Genomic DNA, 24,498 nt, shown 5'->3' on the forward strand with positions numbered 1-24,498 from the left:
GGCTGAGCATCCCATTCCAGAGACCCCGACTGCCAGAGTGGGATCCGATGACAGTGGGCTGGGGACCCAATCCCGCCCTGCTGAAAACATACTGCATAGGCGAGGCCTTAACCAGAGGAAATGCTCCTGTTGGGTTCACGGGAGAGGGTCACTCATCTCCATGTCACACAGAGACAAAACAAGCATATTTAGTCACATTTGCATCTTGTTCACTAGCAACACCCATCCCCTCCATTGGGCTTCCCAGCTTCAAAGCACTGAACAAACAGATCAGCCGATTCATCTCCACACCCACACACCCCCTCGGGAGGCAGGGAAATAAGTAACATCCTCCCCCATTTATGTTGGGCACAGCTGGGACCGAGAGGGTCTCTCTATTTGCAAACTGCAGGAGGGGCAGAGAGAGGCTGCTGCTCCACAAACACAGGGGGGTGTGGGGTGGAAGTGGCCTCTTTTCTGCCCTGAATCTAGGAAAGTAGAAATCTAGAAAGTAGAAATGCTGGGAAATCTCCCAATCTTCCTAAAAATGCTACAGATTGAAGAGGACTTTGGGTGTTTTAATTTAAAATGACATTCCCCAATAGAGTTTCATTCGCAGCTTGAAGCTCAGAGGGAACCTGGCATTTGGATCCATGAGCTCTGCTTTAATTAGGCTTCCTCTTACTCCCCCTAATGTGCTGTTGCCCCATCCTTGGTTTATGGGCCATTACGGCCATGCTGGGGAATTACACTATGTTCTTCTCAGATGTCCAAGTCTCAGCATTGCTGGGATTCAGGGAACAAGCCTCCTGGGGATTCTGCTCTGTTATCAACACCAGCTCCATCCTTCCAGTCGCTCATTAGTGGAGGGATTAGAGTCAGCGTCTGGGCCAAGAATACGTCCGTATCTCCATTTGCATTCTACCCGATAGCCCCTTGGCTGAAGGAATGGGCAGTTTCTCCAAGGAGAGGATTCCGCATCACAAAGTTGCACTTGCTCCTTTCCCCGCCAGGCCCTCAATATTTATCTCAGGGACCAGCAGGGAGCGCAGGGCTGGGACCAGCATAACCCAGGGTGAAGGGAGCTGAACCAAGCACTAGGATTGCATCTGTGCTGGCAAAAGTTGGGCATGAAATTTCCAGGCAGTGCAGCTCCAGCAGTGCTAGCTCCAGGGTAAACAGGTCTCAGGTGTTTTCATCACCATGCCTTCACACCCTGCTCAGAGCCACCAGAAAGAGTTGTAAAAGTCCCTTCACAATTGGACAATAAGTATGCACCCCTGCCAGGACTAGGGCAATCTAGTGCTCAGTGGTTACTCCCCTCAGCTATTTACAAATTCGTAGTATGTCCCCCCATGCCCTACGGCCATCCCTTAATTCAGCTACACAGTTTTTGCGTTACTGATGTTTCCCCATAACTCCCTCCAGCCCCTTGCTCATTTTATTGCTCTCTGAATTCCTCCCAAATTGCCAGTATCTTTCTGGTAAGGAGGTGCCCCAAACTCAACACAATATTCCATATGCATAGACAGAGGGGCTCTAGGACATTATGCCTCTGACTACAAAGCCCAAAGCTGCTTGGCCTTTCATACAGCCATATGACACTGTCATTGCCTGTTCAATTTGCTGCCTGCTACCATCCCGCCATCTCTCTCAGGTCTTCCTCCTTCCCAGGTTTCTCCCTCCCCTGAGACTCAGGCTATGGGAATTTTTTTTCCTCCAGACATAATAGATAACATTTTTCCAGGTTGAATCACATTCTCTTATTTCCTGCCTACGTTTCTAATCCCTCTGGGTCCCTCATGCACGCTCTACACACAAGCTTGCACCGAAACAACTAAATTGGTTTTAATTCACACTGTTTGTTATTTCAGTGCAAGTCTGTGTGTGGAAACTCTCCTTCTGGAATAACAAAAGTCTCCCATTTTGATTTGGCTTAAGCAGCTTTTTTATTAAACAAGTTTTTAACCAAAAAGTAGGATATGTAATTAAAGACTGTAGCTAGAGATGTGAGGGTCCAGGGGGAAAAAACTGGAAACTTCCAGGGAAAAAAAGAAACCTTTGTATTTTCTGTTCTCCCTCACTTGACCCCCACAGCCCAGTAGGGAAAAATTGAAAAGAAATTTTATGTGAAGTATTGTCTCTCAGAATGAACTGTGAATTAATCCAGTTTTTCTTCCCTCCTTCTACTTTCCCTCTCTACTCTACCTCTGCTCACCACTTCCCAGTCCCTTCTCTTCCCCTCTGCTTTGACTGTTCCTTACCAAAGCTTACTCAAAGGGGTTTGTGAGCCATACACACGAGAAGGCTGAATTAAGATAGCACAGACAACCTTCATTCCGCAGTTCCTAACTTTTCTCTACTTGACCTTGTGGCCTTAATGTTCTTTTAATATAGATTTTTTGTCTGTAATTACTATTGAAACTGTAATAAGAAAAGGAGTACTTGTGGCACCTTAGAGACTAACAAATTTATTTGAGCATAAGCTTTCGTGAGCTACAGCTCACTTCATTGGATGCATTCAAACTGTGTTGTTATAGATTATATGTCAAATATTCTATATATAAAATATGCTGTGAACCAGATTTGTTAATATAGCCTCACATAGCATACCCATGCCGTATTTCCAGTGTCACTCTGCTCTGCAATACAGAGTCTAAAATGACAATCTGACAGTTTTTCTTTCAGCTAGAAAAATGAGAATGAAAAAGTGGATTAGGGCTTGTCTACACAGGGACATCCAGGAAAAATAATCCAAATTAATTAAAAGGCATAAATTTGAAGTGGGTTAGTTAAATCCCATTCAATCCCTGTGTGGATGCTGTTAATCAGAATTAAAGTGGCCTTAATTCAGTTTAGTTTAATTCACAAGTGCTGACAGGTTTAAAATGTTAGAAAGCCAAGCAATTGTCTATAGTGCCGAAATGGGGTTACATGCCATGTGATTTTAAAACAGTATTTTTATGTAAGAAAAATGACATCTACACGTCTCTTGGGCAGCTCTAGTTTTTCTTATAGGCTTCCCAGCTTGCTTGCCAAAGGCTTTCAACTGTGTCAAAACCGGAGAGGGGCTGAGATCTGAGACTCAAAGTTCTCTTTGCTCCAAGCAGAACTGCTTTTTTCACATCATTCCATTTAGACTGGCATTGGCTTTTTAGTTTCATGTTTTTAACAAGGTTTCAAATATCCACTTGCAGATGGCGCTGGATCAAGAAACTTAAATGCTTAGCTGCCTCGGGAAAATTGTTGCTAAAGGAAAGTGCCCTAGAAAGTTGTGGATAAGGGCCTGTCTGGATTAAGGAAATGTCCACTGTAGCTACATTTGTGTTGTGTAAGCCCTGTGCATAAGCATGCCGCACAGGTGTAAAGTGGGGCTTGGACCCCTATGACTTACCCTTAAATATTACCCTCAATTTACTGGGGTATGTGTGGTGTTGTGAATATCCTGCTTTGGTTTTGAACTCAGCAGTGTGTGAAACCTTCAGTAGAACATGCATGTGAAAAGCATTTGCGTATCGTGGCTTTTTGGCCAAGTTAAGGTCCCATTTTTAGAAGCTAGTTTGGTGTTACTAAACAGTATTTCTCATTAACTTAAACTGAGTGACAGCCTTAAGTGAACAGAACAGCATAAGGTGTGTACAATATGTACACCATTTGTAAGGCTAAATAAGAAATTCCAGTTGGCACTGTGTGTACTGTATTATTTAACAAATAGTTATGGACACTCAGCAGTGGCAACACCATAGTTAAGGTTGCAAGAAAGCGTCCATTCTAATCCTGAATGTGTAAATTCAGGGTTAACTGGACAAAAGCTTTTAGAGATGTTATTTTGAAAAAAAATTAGGATTTTACTTTTTCAGAAGGTCTAATTTTCTTTTGGAGTGGCATCTTCTAAAGCCAGCTGGGTCTCAAAACTGGACAGCCATCTTATCTGCTAATCCTAGACCAGTTGACTCTTTTTACCAAGGTGGGATTCTAAATTTCTGGTTATTAGAGGCTGCCTTTGAGCCACGGTCTGTAATTTCCATGAGAAAACTGAAGATTGTTGCAGGCTCCCCTCCACCTAATCTAAGTTTTCTTTTCAAATAAGTGTTCTAGCCCTCTGTTCACCTTCAGAATTGGAACCCATCTCTAGGTTTGTTGTGTTGTTATGGTGAAATTTAACAATCACAGATTATTTCAATTAATTTTTAGAGGGAGAAAAATACACATTCCCCAACCACCAACCCCAGCTGCACTCGCCCTTCTCCCCTCATTCGAGATCCTACCATAAATTTTGCTCCCTACAGATGGTATTCCTAACCCCAACACAGAGAGCACAGGTAGAGACAGAACCTTCACTCTTTCCCCTCAGGTGTCTCGTGAGTGCTGGGGAGAAGGCAGGGCCAAGAAGAGGTGCCACTGAAGTGAGGGTGTTGTGAATAAGTCCTCCTCCACACCTCTAGGTCTGAAACACCAAGTATGCTCCTAACAACCACCTTGTTGAAACAAAGTCCTCCCAGAGGCAGCTCTCTAGTCTCCACAGTTCAGCTCCAGCAAGATGTCCATGCAGTGTCTAAGCACCTTAAAACAGAGCTCTTTCCTATTCCCATGGCTGGGCTGCTGGGAAACTGCTCTGCAGGTCCAAGTAGCCCTTCCTTGCTTGATATACAGCCACAGTCCAGCACGTGTCATTTGGGCAGCAGGAGCCCACCAGATAGATTCTGGATACAGATTTATGCACCGCGTTCCCACAGAAGCAACTTCCTGTGGTCCCAGCAACGGGGGCCTCCTCCTCACACACTGGCCTGGAATTAACATGCAAGTGGTTGCAGGGCAGCAGGCCATTCCTGGGGGAGGGGCAGGGGTTATATTCCCTGCAGCTCCTTCTTATCCAAAGAATTACTGTTTGTTTACTTCAAAAGTAGAAAAACTGAACTGTTTCCATTTAGTTTGCCTTCTGAGCCAAGGTGCAGCTCCGCCTGCCTGGTGGACTGTCAGGACCTCCCTTCTCTCTGGGCAGGGATTCAGGCTAGTGTGGCACCAACAGAGGATCTGTGACTAGGCCAGGCCAGAAGGGCAACGCTTCCCAATCACTGACAAGCCCAGAATACTCCTCTCTAGCACTCAGCATGTCAAAGGGTGCCACTCCCATGCCTCCCAGCTCTCACACTGTACAGGACAAGCTCCCTGTGGCTGCCTCCAGCCCACTACCAGCTTTGAACCTCTGCCAAACACGGCGTGTAATAAAGGGGCATGGAAAGTGCCGACTCTTTCCCAGTCTGAATTTTGGGAACGGGGGCTCTGGTCCCACCAATCCTGAAAACAGCGCAGGAATTCAAAACTCACCTCCTTCTCCCAGAAGCATGTGTCTTCAAGTATGGGAACACCAGACATGCAGAAACATCGACTCTCCCCTAGCCTCCAGGGGAAGGGAGTACAGTAATAAGCAGTGTGGGGAAGCCAAGGATTCAGTGAAAGCCGTGGAAGATTGTCCTGACAGGGCAGGGACGGGTTCCATTAGGAAATACTGGAGGACACTCAAGGTTGAGGCCAATATGCAACTTCCCCTCTGCAGCAGATGTGGGTAAATGTGGTTACCCCTGATGTGGACACAATTTTCTCCCAGGGATGGGAATTAGGAGATGATTTTACAATTTAACTCCAAACACACTTGATGCCAGTGAGTGTGAAGAGGGGAAAGACCTTTATCCTAGAGAACATTGCTGTCTCCAGTTCGCAACAGGGGGCTTTTGGCAACAAGGGCTCAGCCTTCAAGACATCATTTGAGCCTTTGCCCAGCTCACGTCAGCTTTACCTCATTGATCAGACTCCAATCAAGGATGCAGATGGCTATCACCGGGAGTCACTCCTTGGATTACCCATTGACGTACCACTGCCCTCGATCACTGGGACCCCAATCTCCCTGGGACCCTTACCTCACTCAAAGAAGTACCAAGGATTGCCATACTAGGCCAACCCATTGGTCCATCTAGTCCAGCACCCTGTTTCCAACAGTTGCCAGTCGCAGATGGAAACCCTACCCCAGAACACACCTGATCTACCAAACCTTTTGTCTGTCTGTCAAAGGGTTTCTAATCCCCTCAGTTCAGGACAGTTACCTCTTACTAAGGCTGGGGGTATAACTGTGATAGTACGCAGCCTCTCATGCTGACCAACAGGGTCTCATTGTGTCTTTGTTCTACCTCCTCAGTCTGTATCCATTTCTCATCTTATATTTAGCTTGTGAGCTCTCTGGGGCAGGCTGTCTTTTTGTGCTATGTTTGTACAGGGTCAAGGACAGCGGGGTCCTGGTCCACGACTAACGCACCTAGGGTCTATGGTAATACACATAAATAATATATTCTCAGAACTGTTGGGGGTCACAATTTCCAGACTCTCTCAGGGAGCACTCAATAGGGACGCATGCTAAGGCCTGGTCCCCAGAAATCACTGCACCTGTTTCCCATGCTAGGACCTTGAGGTGTGAGGTGACCAGCAGTCTGGGCACGTTCACTAGGAGCTTGTCCATAAGGACAGGCAGCTGAAGGGCAGGTTTCCATCCCAAAAAACAGTGTTTCCACCACTCCATCCTTGCTCTTTGCCAGGTCAGCTGTTGGCATCAGTCACTGCAGTCAACCACAAAAACAGGAGCCCACACAAACTGGGGGTCAGGACTGTGGTTACGTGGGCTCCTCCAACAACTTCCCAAGGCTCATTAACCTGAGACCAAATGTGCAAGTGAGGCTAATCCCCGTAGTTAGATCGCAGTCAGCATCATTCATCTCAGACAGGCCTATAACCACCCTTGGGGGCAACTGGGCTCTAACTTTCGCTAAAGGGCCTGATGAAAAGGAATTTGCCATCTCTCCTTATCAAGCTCTGTACCTGTCTGGAGCATGTCCTGAAGGGAACCCCGACGGAGCCGTCACCATGGTAGAGTAGCCGAGGCCAGGATACCAGTACAGAGCAGACAATTCCAGCACATCCAAACTGAAGTAACCAGCAAAAGAAATGGGCAACACCAGCACTGACACTGTGCGAAAAGCTGCAAGAGCCAGCTCCATGGGCTCGGTGGTGAGTGAGGTTTCTCTCCTCATTTCAACACCAGCCAGTTGTTTTAGGATGACAGCTGAAATCCCCCCACAGTACAGCCCAGAGACACAGCTGGGCACTCGCTATTCAACTCTGCAACACAGCCAGTCAGAATTTATAATCACCACCTGGGGCCTGTGAGAGAATCTGCCCTGTAAGCAGAGACCTCTCCTTGGGGTACCTCACAAAGCCCTTCCTGTATGCCACAGCAGTGGGGCAGGATTCACCACACAGAAGGAAAAGACAACACTGAACACCATGGACACTGCTAACAAGGCAGCACCAGATTGAAACTGAAAACTCTTTCCTTACAGACCTACATTGACAGCCAGCATGTTAGTGCAGCAGCAACCCAGCCAGCTAGTGACAGGAGAGGTCAGAAAATGGTCTAAAACCAGTCCATCCTCCTGTGAGAATGGACATATTTGGTGCAGACAGTTTTTGAACAACATGAGAAGAGGCTCACTGCCTATGTGTCAAGAACTATTTCAAAAACCCTTGCAACCAAAGGTTGCCACACCCCTGTTTAGATCACAAGCTCTTTGGTGAAGGGATCAGCTTTCTGTTCTATGTTTGTAGAGCACCTAACACTCCGGGGTCCTGGTCCATGACTGGGGTTCCAAGGCACTACGGTAATACAACTACTAGATACAAATAATCCACCTTAGAGTAGTGGAAACCCAGCAGTGAGAATCGGTCTGAAGATTGGTTTTGTGTCCTGGCATTTCCTGTAGTGAGGATTGGACTTCAAAGTTTACAAACCCCTGCTCTTGCTTGAGCTCCCCTCATTACCAATAACCTTGTGCTGGAACTTTTGGGGCTGACAGTGTGTTTTGAATCTCAGAGCTGCCTCACGATATCTATGACATGGAACCAGCAGTGACCCCTCACTCCTGACCCTCCTAAGATGTTCTTCCATATCTTCTCTCTGAACCAAGGGTGTTGGCAAGCCAGTTGAGAGATCTGGCTCGACTCACTGGACATGAGCAACACCCCACAAGCAGAACTTGGCTTTGCTAAACAAACAACGGTTGATTTATTTGCTTCAGCTTCTCTGGGGTTACAGGCCCAGGCTGGGAAGCTCCGGACAGTATTAGAGTCAGTTTTACAGCCTTGGGAAGCTGCATCACCATAACAAGCTTTACAGTCACCTGCAATCAGTCATTTACTAGATTTCTGTGAAAGACCCCAGGTTGAAGGACTGAACATCAGTACAGACCATGGCACATGCAAGGACCACATGCCTGTCTGTAGCTAGGCCTGCAGTAGCCTCACACCTCTCTGGCAGAACACAGCTACCAGTACCACTTCATATTGCCTAACAAGGAGATGCATTAGGTGGTGGAATAATCTCCCAGGGAAATGGTGGGCGCCTCATCCTGGAGGAAGAGCCAGCTGCAGGTAGCAGTCAGCATTGGCCATAGGTGAATCTCCAGCTATTGCAATTGTATAAGATGCACGTATATGAAAGCGATAATAGTGACAAGAATGAAATGCTCTCCTCAAAGTGCTGGGGAAAGGGTCATCTTGCAGCCTCCACAGAAACAAACCCGCTGGAGAGGACACAGGTAGGATGCAGGCATGCTTTCTGGAGCTGGACACAAAGCCAAGCACTTTGCTCAGACATCCATAAACACTTACAGAAGAACACTGATATGGATCCTGCAAAACTCCCACCCATTACGTTACTCTAGCAGGTACCCCCACTCCGCAAATATACAAAACAACAAAGATACTTTTTTGGAATATTCCCAGTAGTAGCTGGGAAGTGTATGACCACCCTAAGGCTTACAAGAGAAAAAGCCTACACTTACAGTGGGATTTACAAAATACGAGCTATGGGATAGATTACAGCTTAGCTTAGAGGGAACTGGGCTGTAGCCAATGAGCTACTTTTAACACACAAGAAACAAAGAAACAACAACCAACTTGAGCCCCTACCACACAGTACTCAATCTAGAAGGGGGTTAGTCTCGCTTAGACACAGTATCAAATAAACAAAAGCTGCAGAGTTACTTAAGCATAATAATCCTGCACCAGATGCTCATGCACCTACTATATTACACTACGATATATAAGAACTGTATACAGTCGTGTAATATAAGTGTGTAACAGTTACACCAACCCTTTGCTCCTAGGATCTATGATGATAGGCACCTTGGAAACGCCTGCGTACATTTGTATACTATCCCGAGTACCTGTGCTCTTCTCTGCATATAATAATAGCACAATTCTAACCAATATTCTTACCTGGGGGTGTTGCTTGGACACACAAAAAGCCACCAGCCTGTCTTCCTGGCTGAGACCATTAAAGATGCTACTGAACTGGACAAAGGACAACACTATTAAACCTTGGGGAGGCTCTGTCCTGGGATACATTCACCACGAGAGCGCCTCCTCCTGGCTGCCCTGAAGATTAGTTCCTTCCAAGTCTGACACTCTCTTCTGTTGCTCGCTCATGCACCCTGCCATCTCTCTCTCTCTCTCTGACTCAGGTAGGGTGACCAGAGCGGGACTGTCCTGATTTTTAGGTCTTTGTCTCGTGTCCTGACTGATGCACGGTCGGGACACCATTTGTCCCGATATTGCGGCTTTGGCCACTCCGGCGTGTTTTTTGCTTTGGCAACTCCAGCCGCTTTTTTTTTTTTGCTTCCCCCATGTATCCCGATATTTTCTCCATTTCATCTGGTCACCCTAGACTCAGGGTGCTCTCTCTTCATGGCTTGGCCATCTGGCTAGGTCACTTTGTGCTTTCCCCTTATGGGGGTATCAAAGTCCCACAGGATGAACAGTCCCAGGCAGGCTGCAAATCCACTGCTCCGACTGTGCCACTTCCCCCGTGGCTGGTAGGGGAACCCGGGCCCAGTTTCCAGCTCAGGGACCCTCTAATCAGCAGCCAAGGTCTGCAATGTCCCACCTTGCTACCACTTCCCTGAGCCTTTTCCTACTCCACCTCTCTCAGGCTTTCACTCCACCACCCTTCTGGATAAACCCCTTCTTCAGGGCCTCAATCTCCTGAGGTTTCTGCTCTCCCCCCTTGGCTTTCCTTCCTTCCTTCCCTCCCTCATTAACAACCAGAGTGGCTGAAGGCTCCCTCACTGCAGCCCTTTTTCTGCTGCCAATTTCCTGGCTTTATACTAGCCCCGCCTGTTCCTTCTCACTGAGCTCCTTCCTCAGTCTGTGGCTACTTAGGCCACCTAGTTCCTCTCAGGTGTGGCCTATGTGCTTATCTGGCTCCTTCTCAGTCTCATTAACCCTTCCTAGGCCAGTGTGGGGTGAATACTCCACCACAGGCTCTTCCCCACAGTCGCACCTGTTCCCAGGAACCAGGAGACGGTGATGGAGACAAACCTAGTTCTGCTTTAGAGTGGATTCAGGGCAATCGCCCCTGCACCAGTACTCTGCAGCTCTAATCGCCCCAAGGAAGAGCCTGTGACTTGGAAAGAAGCTGGATCTTCTGCATAGCAAAGCAGAGCACTGTTCCCTAGAGCACTGGCTGGGCCTCGGGAATGAGAGCTTGGGGCCTGGAATGGAAGCAGGGCCTGGCCCAGCACAGCACAAACCCTGGGGTTAATTTTCATTTGTCAAGGGAATCTGGTTCCTGTTGATAACTGGGGTGACTTACCCAGCTCGTGGTTGCTGCAGGATAGGTGTCTGGGCCCCTCTGGGTGAGCCTTCTCTCTCTGCACTGCCAGCCCTCTTCGGAAGGGAGCCTGCTGGGGGCTGGAGGGCTGCCACAGAGCCAGGAGGATGGTATGCTCGTTCTGGAACGATCTCTTCACATTGGGCACCCTGGAAACCTGAGCGGCAGATGCAGAGCTGGGGTCGGCTGCAGGATCCCTTGTTCTGGCATGGAGGGTCACAGACGGCTGGAGGGACATGGAAAGGAGTGAACAGAGATACATGGCTCCCAGTGCAACAGGCCCATGTTGCCCTCTCCATACAGTTGCAGTTTAAGGAGCGGGATAACGCAACCTGTCCCACCCCTGACACAGACAGTTAAAGGAGGCTTCCCTTCCCCACCACCCCTTGGCTAAATCCCAGCTTCAGGAGAGACCCTTCCCTTCCCTCAGTCAACTCCTAAGGGCAGGTGAACTCCTAAGACTGGGGTGAAGAGGAAGGTTAGACTGACATTTCACACAGGTCACATCTTTTTGGGTTGCTACAGCTCTGGGCTAGACTGGAACCAGCACCCCGGAGGTGAAAGTCTCAGTACTGTGATTACCATGGATCATTAATATGATCTACAAGAGAGAGAGCTGAGAGTTGCTACTCATCCCTCCATTGAACACAAAGGGGCTACTCCTGAATTACTTTGGTACAAGTGAGAGCAGAAATGGGCTCAGAAAAGCTTACAATCTAGTGCCCTGATCCCCACAGAGAGCTCATTGCAAGAAGAAGGTCTCAATTAAGCTGAGAACAGGAGCTGCAATAGCACAGGGAGGGATTGGAGAAGGGAAGCGGGAGGCGGAGGACAATATGGCTCTGGGATCCCTTGGGAGTTGTTGTATTAGGTTTCATTTTATGATATTGCTTTATTATTCTATTTCATGGTTATATTTTATGGATCCCCTCCCTGATCCCTCTGAGCTCTCTTGTCCTCTCTGGAACATTCCTACCCTTCCCCTGCCAGCTAATTCTGAAGTCACCATGCCCAAATTCCTCAGCAGTTACAGGGACTTACAGTTCATTAACTTCATGCCCAAATCATTCTCACAGCCTGTGTGTGTTCCTAATTACAGCACATCAGCTTCAGCTCTGACTCTGGGAGGAAAGTGCCATTAATTACATGCTGGAGGCCCTAATGCTTCCCAAGTTAAGAGGAGCCAAATTGGGCTTATAATCCAGACAGTAATAGTCAGGAAATCACAGTTCACTTCAGTGGGACCAAGTTAGTCATTCTCCACTGGACAACAGCTACATGGCTCGTGGCTAAAGGAGACCAAATGGAAGCATCTCCCTTAACGGAAAGGAAGCCCCAACCAACAGAAGCCCCGCCGGAGGGTTCGGATTTTAGGTCTAGGGGAACCTGTTTGGATAATGCAAGAACAATTCAACTTTCACCTGCGGCTCAACCTGAGCCGAAATGGACCCTTTCTGTGGGGGCTGAAATGTGCAGTGAACTTTTCTATCAGGGTTATTTTAGATTGTGTAGTTCCTCCATGATCCAAGCAGAAGGGACGGGTGTCTAAGGCATTCTGACATACCAGCCATGTTCTCAAATAGCTACGTAGACTTTTAGTGCACCTCCCTTCTGTTCGGGTTCCCATACAACACTCATCACTGGTATCCAAGCGCCAGTTCATCACTAAAGGCACATGGACGAAGAAAACGTTTACAAACCTGACCACACATGCCACCTCCTCACCCAGCTTGACTCACTCCCAAATACCTCCTCCCCCAGAATCCAAACAGAAAGGCCCTACAGTCCTATCAGAGCAGTGGGGATGGGTCCTGTCTGAAAATGACCTGCCACCAGCCCCTTCCCAGGGAGATCATGGGCATGTTGGCATGGTTACTTAAGTTGACCTTGACCACTGTGTTACTGTACTGGGAAAGAGGCAGGTCTCAGGGATGGGCAGAACACAAACCACTTAGGGTTGTATAGGCTAAAGCCAACAACTGGAATTACACCCCCTCTGTGAAGTGAATTGGCCATCAGTGCAGATCCCAGAGCACAACCAGGGTCCCAGTCAGGCAAGAATTCCGCCATGTCAGTGAAGTCTGACACTCCGGGGTTCGATGTCATTTAGAATTAGAGGATCATGCACCCTGTGCTTGCAAAGTTCATGACAAGAGTGCAGAGCTGTGCAGGCTCCATGCTTCTGTCAGAGAGGGTAGCTAGAGGAAGGACGTGCGAGTTTGCGGGGATTTTGAAAAGAAGGTGTGAAATATTATGGGATGCAGAACACTGCATTATGGGAAGTTGACCCCATGCTCCCAGTCACCCCTGCATGACTTGTTTTGGCCCCAATAGGCATTGCAAAAACGTCCCAAAACACCCTGTGCTGGATGGTGGTGAGTTGCATGGTGGGATACCTACCCACAGTGCACTGCATTCTGCATCGATACAAGCAATTCTGGTGAGGATGTGCACTGCCAACACAAGGAGCGTAGCGATGGAATAACTGCAACAGCTGTATGCCGATGTAACTTAGGTCAACATAATTTTGTAGGGCAGACCTGGCCACAAACTTTCGAGCCACACAGAGCTCTTTTTAGGTCTGGGGAAAGTACTCCGAGCATCAAAGCTAAATACAAGGTGGAACAGATTGTTTAGCATAAGTAGTTAGCACACATTCTAAGGGACCAATCAAGATAGAGTGGCCCATTAATATCTCTGCAGTCATAGTATAAAAAGGGTGGTTAAGTGCATGGACTGAATGAGACACTGGATTTATGGCTTATTACAACAATCTGTAACCCACTAACCCTTCTCACATACAGTATATTCACGTCAGCTTTAAACTCTGGTACTTTATCAGGAGCCCAGCCATCAGAGACTAGCCATTCTAGGTTTCAGAGTAGCAGCCATGTTCTTCTGTATCCGTAAAAAGAAAAGGAGTACTTGTGGCACCTTAGAGACTAACAAATTTATTTGAGCATAAGCTTTCGTGAGCTACAGCTCACTTCATCTGATGAATGAATCAAATGAAGTCAGCTGTAGCTCACGAAAGCTTATGCTCAAATAAATTGGTTAGTCTCTAAGGTGCCACAAGTCCTCCTTTTCTTTTAACCATTCTAGGAATCCCTGAGCTGCTCAGATAAAGCAAGTGAAGGAGGGGAGTGGGGTCAGACCCATTCTCTCTTCAGGCAGTAGGGAAACTGCCGTAGCTGAAATATTCCAGCCTTTGGATCTATCCCCTGCCAAGCTGTCCCAGCAGGCTTAGAAAAGAACTTAAAAGCCCTCTGAAAACTGTTTTTCACCCACTCCAGATGCGCAACAGAGGGCTGATCACCTGACAGCAGCAGCATTGCCAACCCTCAGAATTTAAAAATCATGAGTCAGGCCCTGAAAAATCACAAGCTTCTCAAAAAAATTATAAATATTGGATTCTTTTTATTTGCCTTCCAGCTCTTAAGTTACACCCAGGTCACGTTTCAAGCTTTTCTCTGCACCATTAGGGCTAGAAACGTACTCTTTTAAAATGAAAACTGAGATTTTCCAGTAATCACTTGTCTCCAGGAGTTGGGGCTTTAAGGAAAAACAACACATATTGCATGACTCACAATAAAATCATGAGAGTTGACAACACTGCAACATAATCAAAATAATCGTAGGGCTAGCACAGGGGTGGGCAAACTATGGCCCGGGGGCTGCATCTGGCCCTCCAGGCGTTTTAATCTGGCTCTTGAGCTCCCACCGAGAAGCGGGGTCTGGGGCTTGCCCCGCTCCAGCGCTCCAGCTGGGAAGTGGGATCAGGGGCTTGCCCCACTCCACGCAGCTCCCAGAAACAGCGGCATGCCCCCCCTGTGGCTCCTATGCATAGGGATAGCAAGGGGGTTCTGCACGCTGCCCCCACCCTAAGCGCCACCCCAGCAGCTCCCATTGGCCAGGAACCACAGTCAATGGGAGCTGCAGGGGCGGCACCTGCGGACAGGGCAGCACGCAGAGCCACCTGGCCGCGCCTCGGGGTAGGAGCCAGAGGGGGGATATGCCACTGTTCCTGGGAGCTGCTTGAGGTAAGTGCCACCCGGAGCCTGCCCCCCGGCCCTCTCCTGCACCCCAACCCCCTGCCCCAGCCCTGATCCCCCCCTCCTGCCCTCCAAACCCCTCGGTCCCAGCCCAGAGCACCCTCCTGCACCCCCAACCCCTCATCCCCAGCCCTACCTCAGCCTGCACCCCTAGCTGGAGCCCTCCCGCACTCCAACCCCCAATTTCATGAGCATTCATGACCCACCATACAATTTCCATACCCAGATGTGGCCCTTGGGCCAAAACGTTTGCCCACCCCATTCTAGCACCTATAGGTTCCCAATTGAGATCAGGGCCCCACTGTGCCAGAAGCTGTACAAAACACATATGATAACTCTTCATTGCAGAGGTAACTTGGGTGATCAGCACCAAGATCTGAGCACCGACGTTAGCCTAAGCTGGGTGCAAGCTAGGGTGACCAGGCGTCCTGATTTTATAGGGATGGTCCTGATATTCAAGGCTTTGTCTTATACAGGAGCCTATTCCACCACCCCGATTGTTCACCCTTGCTCTCTGGTCACCCTAGTGCAGTGTCTCTCAAACTTTTTTACTGGTGACCCTTTTTACACAGCAAGCCTCTGAGTGCGACCCCCTTATGAATTAAGAACACTTTTTTATATATTTAACACCATTATAAATGCTGAAGGCAAAGCAGGGTTTGGGGTGGAGGTTGACAGCTCACGACCCCCCCCATGTAATAACCTCGTGACCTCCGAGGGGTCCTGACCCCCGGTTTGAGAACCCCTGCCTTAGTGCAAGCAGCCACACTCCAAAGCCCTGCTTGAGTCACTGGGGCTGCACTTACCCATGTGTGTCACTAGGGCTTTTGGGGGCATATCCCGTGGTTCTTTGCGCTGGAATAAGATGAGCTGCTCTATGATTCTTTTCCAATGAACTGTGGGAGAACTTCTACGCCCTCAAGGGAAATTGTGGGAAGGCACTGGAGGACTATCAGCACTTGAGTAATTTAGCCTGAGTCCTCATGGCACAGTGGGCAGGTTACCAGCATGAGTGAATGTGGCACCTGCCACATTCCCAGCCATGCTAGCTGTCCCGGGTTCAAAGCACCACTAACCTTGGGGCAGAGGCATGTGTGCTGGGTTGGGATGGGGCAGAGGCACAAGAAATGAATCAGAGCCCAGGCTAAATCTGCAGTGAAGAAATACCCCTAGTGAGAGAGAGTCCCTGCCCCAAAGAGCACACCAGTCTGAGTAGCCAAGAGTACTTTCTCCCCCCGCCCCTTGCATGTCTCCATTTTACAAAGGGAAAAGTGAGGCACACAGAGATTAAATCACTTGCCCCAGTTCACACAGGGAGTCTGTGGAAGAACCAGAACCAATCCCAGATCCTCTGAGACTCAGCCCACGTGCCTCAACCCTAAGCCCAGCCTCACAACATTGCAACCTATAGTTGTTTATTAAGCCCCGGAGGCTCAAATTAAAAGTGTGTTTTAGAAATGTAAAAGGCTAAGTTCAGAAGGGAGTCCCCATCACCCACCCTGTACCTGACCAGCTAGTGCTGTCACCCCAGGGAACGGCAGGGACTTGTTCCTTAAGGTGGAGACAAGGCAGACAATCCCACTTTTTTTCTGTCCTATCAAACTGCCTCCCTCACTTCCACGTCTACATTTGCTGAACACCCTCTCCCCTACTTTGGGCAAGTAGCCCAATTCCCAAAGCTGTTCTGGGGGCTGGTGGTGGGGCAGAGGGCAATTCTTGGGAGAGTTCCACAGCTACATGATGGAGAGGCTGTGACGAGGTGGTTGTGGGACAGCGTAACAATTGAGACTGGGTAAAGGTGCCCGTCGGGGATGGCAAAAAGATTGCTCAGCTAGGAAGGAGTGGAGAGGAGTGGGGCCATGAGGAGTTAGGGCAAGGAGGAAGGAGTCAGAGTGGGTGCTGGGATTGAGCATTGTACAAAGAACTATCCTCATCTTCATTCCCTTGCTGCACTTCACTGAGGACAAAGCCCTTAAGAGTCCTGTAGCTTAGGATGCTCTGCATATACCTTGGTTTGCTGATCTGTCTGGGTAGGAACTAAGGAACATTCCAAGTGGTTGCAAACTTCGTCCCATAACTTAAAACTCGCTCACCCCCATCCCCAATTCTCAGTTTAGCAGGAAGTGTCCAGGTGTCCCAGAATTAGATACTTGTATGTTTCTGCATCTTCCCAGCCTTTGAGTCTCAGGAAATTTCATTTTTTCCCCATTGTATTTCAACCCCCAAGACTGGAAAAAGCCACATGGCCAGAGAATTTTGCCCAAGATCTGGATTCAGTCGTATACACAGATAATGAAGAACAAAAATCCCTGGAAAACTGTGAGCTGGAGAAGGGAGAAAATCACTGTGCTTGGTATAAAGACAAGGAACCTTGCAACAAAGCCCGTTGCCAACTGTGTCCACATATCTATTCAGGGGACACCATCATAGGGCCTAATCACATCAGCCACACTATCAGAGGCTCGTTCACCTGCACATCTACCAATGTGATATATGCCATCATGTGCCAGCAATGCCCCTCTGCCATGTACATTGGTCAAACTGGACAGTCTCTACGTAAAAGAATAAATGGACACAAATCAGACGTCAAGAATTATAACATTCAAAAACCAGTCGGAGAACACTTCAATCTCTCTGGTCACTCGATTACAGACCTAAAAGTGGCAATTCTTCAATAAAAAAACTTCAAAAACAGACTCCAAGGAGAGACTGCTGAATTGGAATTAATTTGCAAACTGGATACAATTAATTTAGGCTTGAATAAAGACTGGAAGTGGATGGGTCATTACACAAAGTAAAACTATTTCCCCATGCTTATTCCCCCCCTTCCCCCCACCCACCGTTCCTCAGACGTTCTTGTCAACTGCTGGAAATTGCCCACCTTGATTATCACTACAAAAGGTTCCCCCCCTCCCCCGCTCTCCTGCTGGTAATAGCTCACCTTACCTGATCACTCTCGTTACAGTGTGTATGGTAACACCCATTGTTTCATGTTCTCTGTGTATATAAAATCTCCCCACTGTATTTTCCACTGAATGCATCCGATGAAGTGAGCTGTAGCTCACGAAAGCTTATGCTCAAATAAATGTGTTAGTCTCTAAGGTGCCACAAGTACTCCTTTTCTTTTTGTGGATCCAGACTAACATGGCTGCTACTCTGACACCTGTGCTTGGTATGTTACAGGCATTAGCTCCTCAAAGAACAGGGGCAACATTCTGGCCATACCCTCTCTCCTGTCCCAATGCTGAGACCCAACCTATGGCTTTTAGACATAAACAGAAGCTCCTCCCCCCTCCTTTCCCACAGACACATTGCCTCTGGTTGCATTTCCATCTGGATAGAGCCCCCGATTTGCTCCATGTACAAGATCAGGAGATCAAAAATTAAACAAAAACACATTATAGCTGGGAAATGAATGGGAACAGGATGCCAGGGTCCCCTAGGCAGCTTTAAAAATATCAGCCTGAGTGTCCCCAGCAACCCAAACTCCAGCAGAACAGCATTGGGGAGGGAGGCTGCTGGGGACCAAGCAATGTTTACACAGCAGAACCATTAGTTTAGCTTCAAGGAGAGAAAGGTTTTGCTCTAAGGCCTGCCTGAGATTTACCATCCCCTGTCAGGCCTCCCCATGTTAACAGTGTCCTTATAAAGAAAAGGAGTACTTGTGGCACCTTAGAGACTAACCAATTTATTTGAGCATAAGCTTTCGTGAGCTACAGCTCACTTCATTGGATGCATACTATGGAAAGGGTAGAAGATCTTTTTATACACACAAAGCATGAAAAAATACCTCCCCACACCCCACTCTCCTGCTGGTAATAGCTTATCTAAAGTGATCACTCTCCTTACAATGTGTATGATAATCAAGTTGGGCCATTTCCAGCACAAATCCAGGGTTTAACAAGAACATCTTGGGGGGGGGGGTTAGGAAAAAACAAGGGGAAATAGGTTACTTTGCATAATGACTTAGCCACTCCCAGTCTCTATTCAAGCCTAAGTTAATTGTATCTAATTTGCAAATGAATTCCAATTCAACAGTTTCTCGCTGGAGTCTGGATTTGAAGTTTTTTTGTTGTAATATTGCAACTTTCATGTCTGTAATTGCGTGACCAGAGAGATTGAAGTGTTCTCCGACTGGTTTATGAATGTTATAATTCTTGACATCTGATTTGTGTCCATTTATTCTTTTACGTAGAGACTGTCCAGTTTGACCAATGTACATGGCAGAGGGGCATTGCTGGCACATGATGGCATATATCACATTGGTAGATGTGCAGGTGAACGAGCCTCTGATAGTGTGGCTGATGTTATTAGGCCCTGTGATGGTGTCCCCTGAATAGATATGTGGGCACAGTTGGCAACGGGCTTTGTTGCAAGGATAGGTTCCTGGGTTAGTGGGTTCTGTTGTGTGGTATGTGGTTGCTGGTGAGTATTTGCTTCAGGTTGGGGGGCTGTCTGTAGGCAAGGACTGGCCTGTCTCCCAAAATTTGTGAGAGTGTTGGGTCATCCTTCAGGATAGGTTGTAGATCCTTAATAATGCGTTGGAGGGGTTTTAGTTGGGGGCTGAAGGTGATGGCTAGTGGCGTTCTGCTATTTTCTTTGTTAGGCCTGTCCTGTAGTAGGTGACTTCTGGGAACTCTTCTGGCTCTATCAATCTGTTTCTTCACTTCTGCAGGGGGTATTGTAGTTGTAAGAATGCTTGATAGAGATCTTGTAGGTGTTTGTCTCTGTCTGAGGGGTTGGAGCAAATGCGGTTGTATCGCAGAGCTTGGGCTGTAGACGATGGATCGTGTGGTGTGGTCAGGGTGAAAGCTGGAGGCATGTAGGTAGGAATAGCGGTCAGTAGGTTTCCGGTATAGGGTGGTGTTTATGTGACCATTGTTTATTAGCACTGTAGTGTCCAGGAAGGTTTGTGTGGGGGGGGGGGGGAGAAAACCTGGATTTGTGCTGGAAATGGCCCAACTTGATTATCATACACATTGTAAGGAGAGTGATCACTTTAGATAAGCTATTACCAGCAGGAGAGTGGGGTGGGGGGAGGTATTTTTTCATGCTTTGTGTGTATAAAAAGATCTTCTACACTTTCCACAGTATGCATCCGATGAAGTGAGCTGTAGCTCACGAAAGCTTATGCTCAAATAAATTGGTTAGTCTCTAAGGTGCCACAAGTACTCCTTTTCTTTTTGCGAATACAGACTGACACGGCTGTTACTCTGAAAAGTGTCCTTATAATTAATCTTTGCCGACAATGGCCGGGCACTTGAGCAGTCACAGGCAGCCCACATGGGCAGGAGCCCAGCTCCCAGATAGCATTTGTGCTGCTCACAGAAAAGTCCCTAATGAGAGAAAGATGCTGGCCCCGCACTTTGTTTACAGACACCGTCTGGCAGCCCAACATGCTCTCTACTGTTTGGCTGCTGGTGGGGTGGGGAAAGGAGGTGAGTCAGCCTTTGGCCCCTTGTTCCAGAACAGAAATTATTTGGCTTCTCTGGAATAATTACATTAACAATCACAAGATCCGGCAGTGAACAAAGTGGGGCCTCATTCTCTCACTGTCGACCTGGGCAGGTCCTGTTACCTAGGTGAAGTCGATGGGGCTCTGGGATACTCTGGGCAGATTTCATCGGCTGAACCTTTATTCACAAAGGTTTCCCCTGATGCCCGAGTTTGTTCTAACCGCCTCTGGACCCTGACCTGCAGTAGAGTGGACCCCACTTGAGACCAGGATAAAAACATTGGGGCAGGTGCGCTGAGATGCACTCTTACAGCCAGATGGACAGAACAGGTGGGGAGGTGGTGCCTGGGACGGAGGGGGAAAGCCCCACAGGCAGCACTTAATGCGGGTTACTGGGCTGTCTTGTCTGAAACCTCTTGGGGCCAGCGATGATGTTTAAGCTCCTCTGGTCTGTTTGCTGCTGGCACATTCATGAATTCTAACTGCTACTCAAATGCTTCTGGGAGCCTGAAATGTTCTAAAACAGATACATTAACCTGCTCATCCATAAATCTAAACAGCTACACAAACATGCCAAGCAGCACAGATTCCTTCCCAGTTCCCCCCGCATGCTCCAGAGCTGCCTAGTACAGCCCCCATCTCCAGTTCCTTCCAATCAGGAAGATTCAGGCACAGCTGTGGTACCTACTCTCCCAGGCCCTTGCTCTGACTCCTGCAAATGGCTTTTGCAGAGCAGACGCAGTCTCCGTCTCCATCACAAGTCCTGGCACATTCGGCGCAACAGCAGGAACACTTCACGAGCGGAAGGCTTTAATCAGCCAGCACGATGGGAACTCCGAGCTGGGAAGTGACAGCACAGCAAGAGGGCTATAAAAAGACGAGGAGAGGAAGAATCGCACTTCACCAGGAGAGGAAGGAGGAGAGATTTCAGAGGCCAGGAGCACCGCTGGCCCAGGGAAACTCAACCCCGAACAGGAAAGAACTCAAGAGTCCTGCATTTTTATGCTAAAGAAAGGAACGTACATGTGTTTACAATGGAAGGAGAACTCCGCTTAGCTGGAGGTGGCTTTGGAGCGTGGAGTCAGACGGTGCCAACCCAGAGGGGAGGTTTTCTGGGAACTCTGATGCACACTGGCTTCAGACCCACCTACTACAACAGCCTCATGCAGCAAGGGCACAGACAGCTCCTGGACTCAGGCTCCATTGCAACCTACACATCATTTTGTGCCCTGCACCCCCCGCTCTGGCAGGAGCAGATACTTTCACTCTGAACTATCCGGAGGGGGTCACTAGAACTGGAGCCAGGCAGGAACAAAGGAGCTGGAAACAGGGGGCCTGGATATTCAGGGATGGGCATGTTAGTAATACCGTTGGCTGTGCTGAGGAGTTCCTGATCTCCTCCACCTCACCTCCCACCTGCACGTTCCACAGGCCTCAAACTAGCTCCCACCTCTGCCCAATCCCCACTTTGTTACAGCTCCTACCACTGCCCACACAGCACCCTGCCCTTCCCCCCAGGCTCTGTGGCACTAGCAGGGAGCCCACCCAGAGTAAGACAATATAAAACCCTATTCCTTTCCAGGGCCCCATTCTCGCAGTGGGGACTAGTGTCCAGCAGCAGAACAAGAATGTTTCTTGAAGCCCATGACAAGTGGCTCCCATGTGCATGGCAAGCACCAGATCCCCTCCAGCATCACCACCCAGGGCCAAGAATGTACTTTGCCATGGAAACAGCTCAGGTCCAGTCCAGCAAGAGATTGAAAGAGGGGGAGCACTTGATACATCAATGTTCAGAGGGCAAATGTCCCTTGGGAAGAGATCCCAGGGGCAGCTCAGACAAGAGCAGAGCTTGTGGAAGGCTGGGTCCGTCTCCTCTCTTCACTTCAGCCAGGCCCAAGATTCACTCTCACCGAAAGGGAGTTGTCACCTGAGAGGGATGCTGGGCCCCAGCGTGGATGGAGGAACCATCTCACTGCACATTTAAGCAAGTTCCCTTTGCCCCTATTGAAAATGTCTCTAGTGAGGAGGCTCCCCCCACCCCCACCTTTTGCATCCCCCATCAGAAATGGTTGCCCAGGGTGTGGCTGTGATGTCCCCGTATGGACATGTGTCTTCCTGTCAGGCTCATCTAAAAGGAGATGCAGGGGGATCAGGTCCAGATTTGGCACAAAACCGTTTTTGCGAGCAGTGACTTCAGCAGGAACAGGTGGGAAAATTAATGGCAGTTACCCACAGTTCTAACCAGTCTCCCAGCCACAGTGCGCCAATCCCTCACCCCCTTCGCCTGCTGGGCAAGAGCAGGGGAGATTCTCAGCCAGGAAGCAAGGACATCAGAGGGTGCTGAGGACGTGGGAGGCACAGTGTGGCAGTGAGAATAACAGAGGGCATGGTACTGCAGTGCCAGTGGGGGCATCTGCAGGCCTCTCCGCTTTCGACAGGCCTGATCTCAATTTTCTTTGATTTAAGGATCCGTCAGTTGCAGTTCAGAAAATTGTTTCCAATCTGCATGTTTCATTAGCAGCGAAACAGCAGCAAGATGATGCCAAGAGCTAAATTTAATTAGCACAGATCAACCTAACGTGCAAATGAGCCAGAAAGGGCAAAGCACTCACATGTGTGACACTCTGCAGGTGAGGAGCCCCAGAGGGACACTAGGGCTTGACCTCAGTGGTTTAGGGAGGAGAGGCACAGACAAACAGAAGAAAGAAACACAGGCAGAGAGAGAGAGCTAGAGATGGAGTGTGGGTAGGAGGAGGATTCTGGCCCATCCTGACTTCCAGGGAGTTCCCCAAGGACAGGGCACTTATTCCATCTTTGAGCTGGGGAGAGGATCAGACCCTGAATGGGCTGAAGGAAACACGCTAAATCCGAGTGGGTTTGCAAGATCCTGAAAGGGGTAAGGAGCCTGGAGCAACCCTATTTGGGGCTGTGTGTCCAGCCTCCTTTCAAGCAAGAATAAGGTTAAGCAAGAATTGCTGGGGCAGGAGATGGGAATAGAAAACTTGAGGCTCCTTATTGCAAAAGCCCCAGGGTTAGGACATAGCCGCCTGCAGACGTTAAAGAGGACAACCAAAGCAACAACCGAGGTCCTGGCTGAGCTCTCACCAGTTCAGAGGAAGCCTTGCTCTGAAAGGCTTGGGAAGAGTTGGCCTGTAGAGTGACTCAAGCCGTGGCATCCTCCTAGCCCAGCCAGAAACCAAAGGCCAGTCACCAGACCACTGCTGACAGTGGTTCCTTGTGGACAGAGCACTGGACTGGAACTCAGGTTCTATTCCCAGCTCAGGTCAGATATTGACCTCATTTGTAAAGCGCTTTGAGACCTATCATAACGGCTAGGTACTCCCCCTTCCCTTCTGGGGGCAGTCATCAGCCTCCAGTCCAAGAGATGTGCACAATAGAGAGCTCTTCAAGGCAGGCCACATTTCTGGGTTTGGGACCTGCAGTCTCCATGGGCTGCCTCTCCATATTAAGTTACAGAATCCAGAGAAGGATAAGATCTAGGTTCTTCATCTAGCTATCTTGTCCTCTCAGTCAGTCTACTGTTAAACAGGGCTCCCATCCCTTCCCTTGGGAGACGGTTCCTCAGCCTGACCCATTTCACCATCAGGCAGTATCTTCCGGATACTTTGCCTACGCTTCCTCAGTCCTTTGCCATTACCCTCATGTCAGTCCCATATAATACATTTCACTCATCTCTCTCCCTACAGATCTTGGCCAGTGTGGGTCTACAGTGGTCACTCATGGCTTGTGTGCACCAGGCTGTCCTGTTGTGTTTAAACAGGGCTATGAGGAGACCAGACAAGTTTGCGGACACAATGCTGACCCTGAATGCCTGGGCAGGGGAGACAAGGACAACTAGCCACTCCCTCCACTTCCCTGTAGTGCTGCTTATTGCTCAGGAGCCCAGTCTCCTCCAGACTTTCCTTCCTCTTACTATTGCTCTCCTTATTTGCTTGTGACAGAGGTTTGATTTACAGGGCTCACAAGAAGAGCAGCTGCAATCTACTCCACTTTATAAACCCCAGATGCAGACCCAGCTCCACTACAGCATCACAGACGGGTGAAGCAGAATTCCCAGATGGCCAACTCCAGAAGTCAGGCCCACTGAAGACAGGCATGGAAAGGAGAGAGACTGCTGCTTGGATTTACAAATGTTCTCTGCACAGAGTCTCTCTGGGATTATTTGGGCAGCAGGTCAGAGGGGAACAGGCAGATTTCTGCGGGTGGTCCACGAAGCATGGCCGCAGCGAATGTTGGAGCTGAGGCCTTTGCAGGATAAACCCCGCTCTTCATTC

The 24,498-nt window shown here is 48.7% G+C and overlaps 1 protein-coding gene across 1 annotated transcript in view; it reads right to left on the reverse strand.

Annotated features, from left to right (window-relative positions):
• The window catches only part of LTBP2 (latent transforming growth factor beta binding protein 2), a 127,785-nt gene that overhangs the window by 89,494 nt on the left and 13,793 nt on the right, over nucleotides 1-24,498 (reverse strand). Inside the window, exon 3 of the mRNA XM_074955944.1 lies at nucleotides 10,679-10,922. Within this exon, the coding sequence (XP_074812045.1) occupies nucleotides 10,679-10,922 (244 nt within the window). The remainder of the gene's footprint in view (nucleotides 1-10,678; nucleotides 10,923-24,498) is intronic.

The sequence above is a fragment of the Natator depressus genome, chromosome 6 (assembly GCF_965152275.1).
Source record: "Natator depressus isolate rNatDep1 chromosome 6, rNatDep2.hap1, whole genome shotgun sequence".
Classification (NCBI taxonomy): Eukaryota; Metazoa; Chordata; order Testudines; family Cheloniidae; genus Natator; species Natator depressus.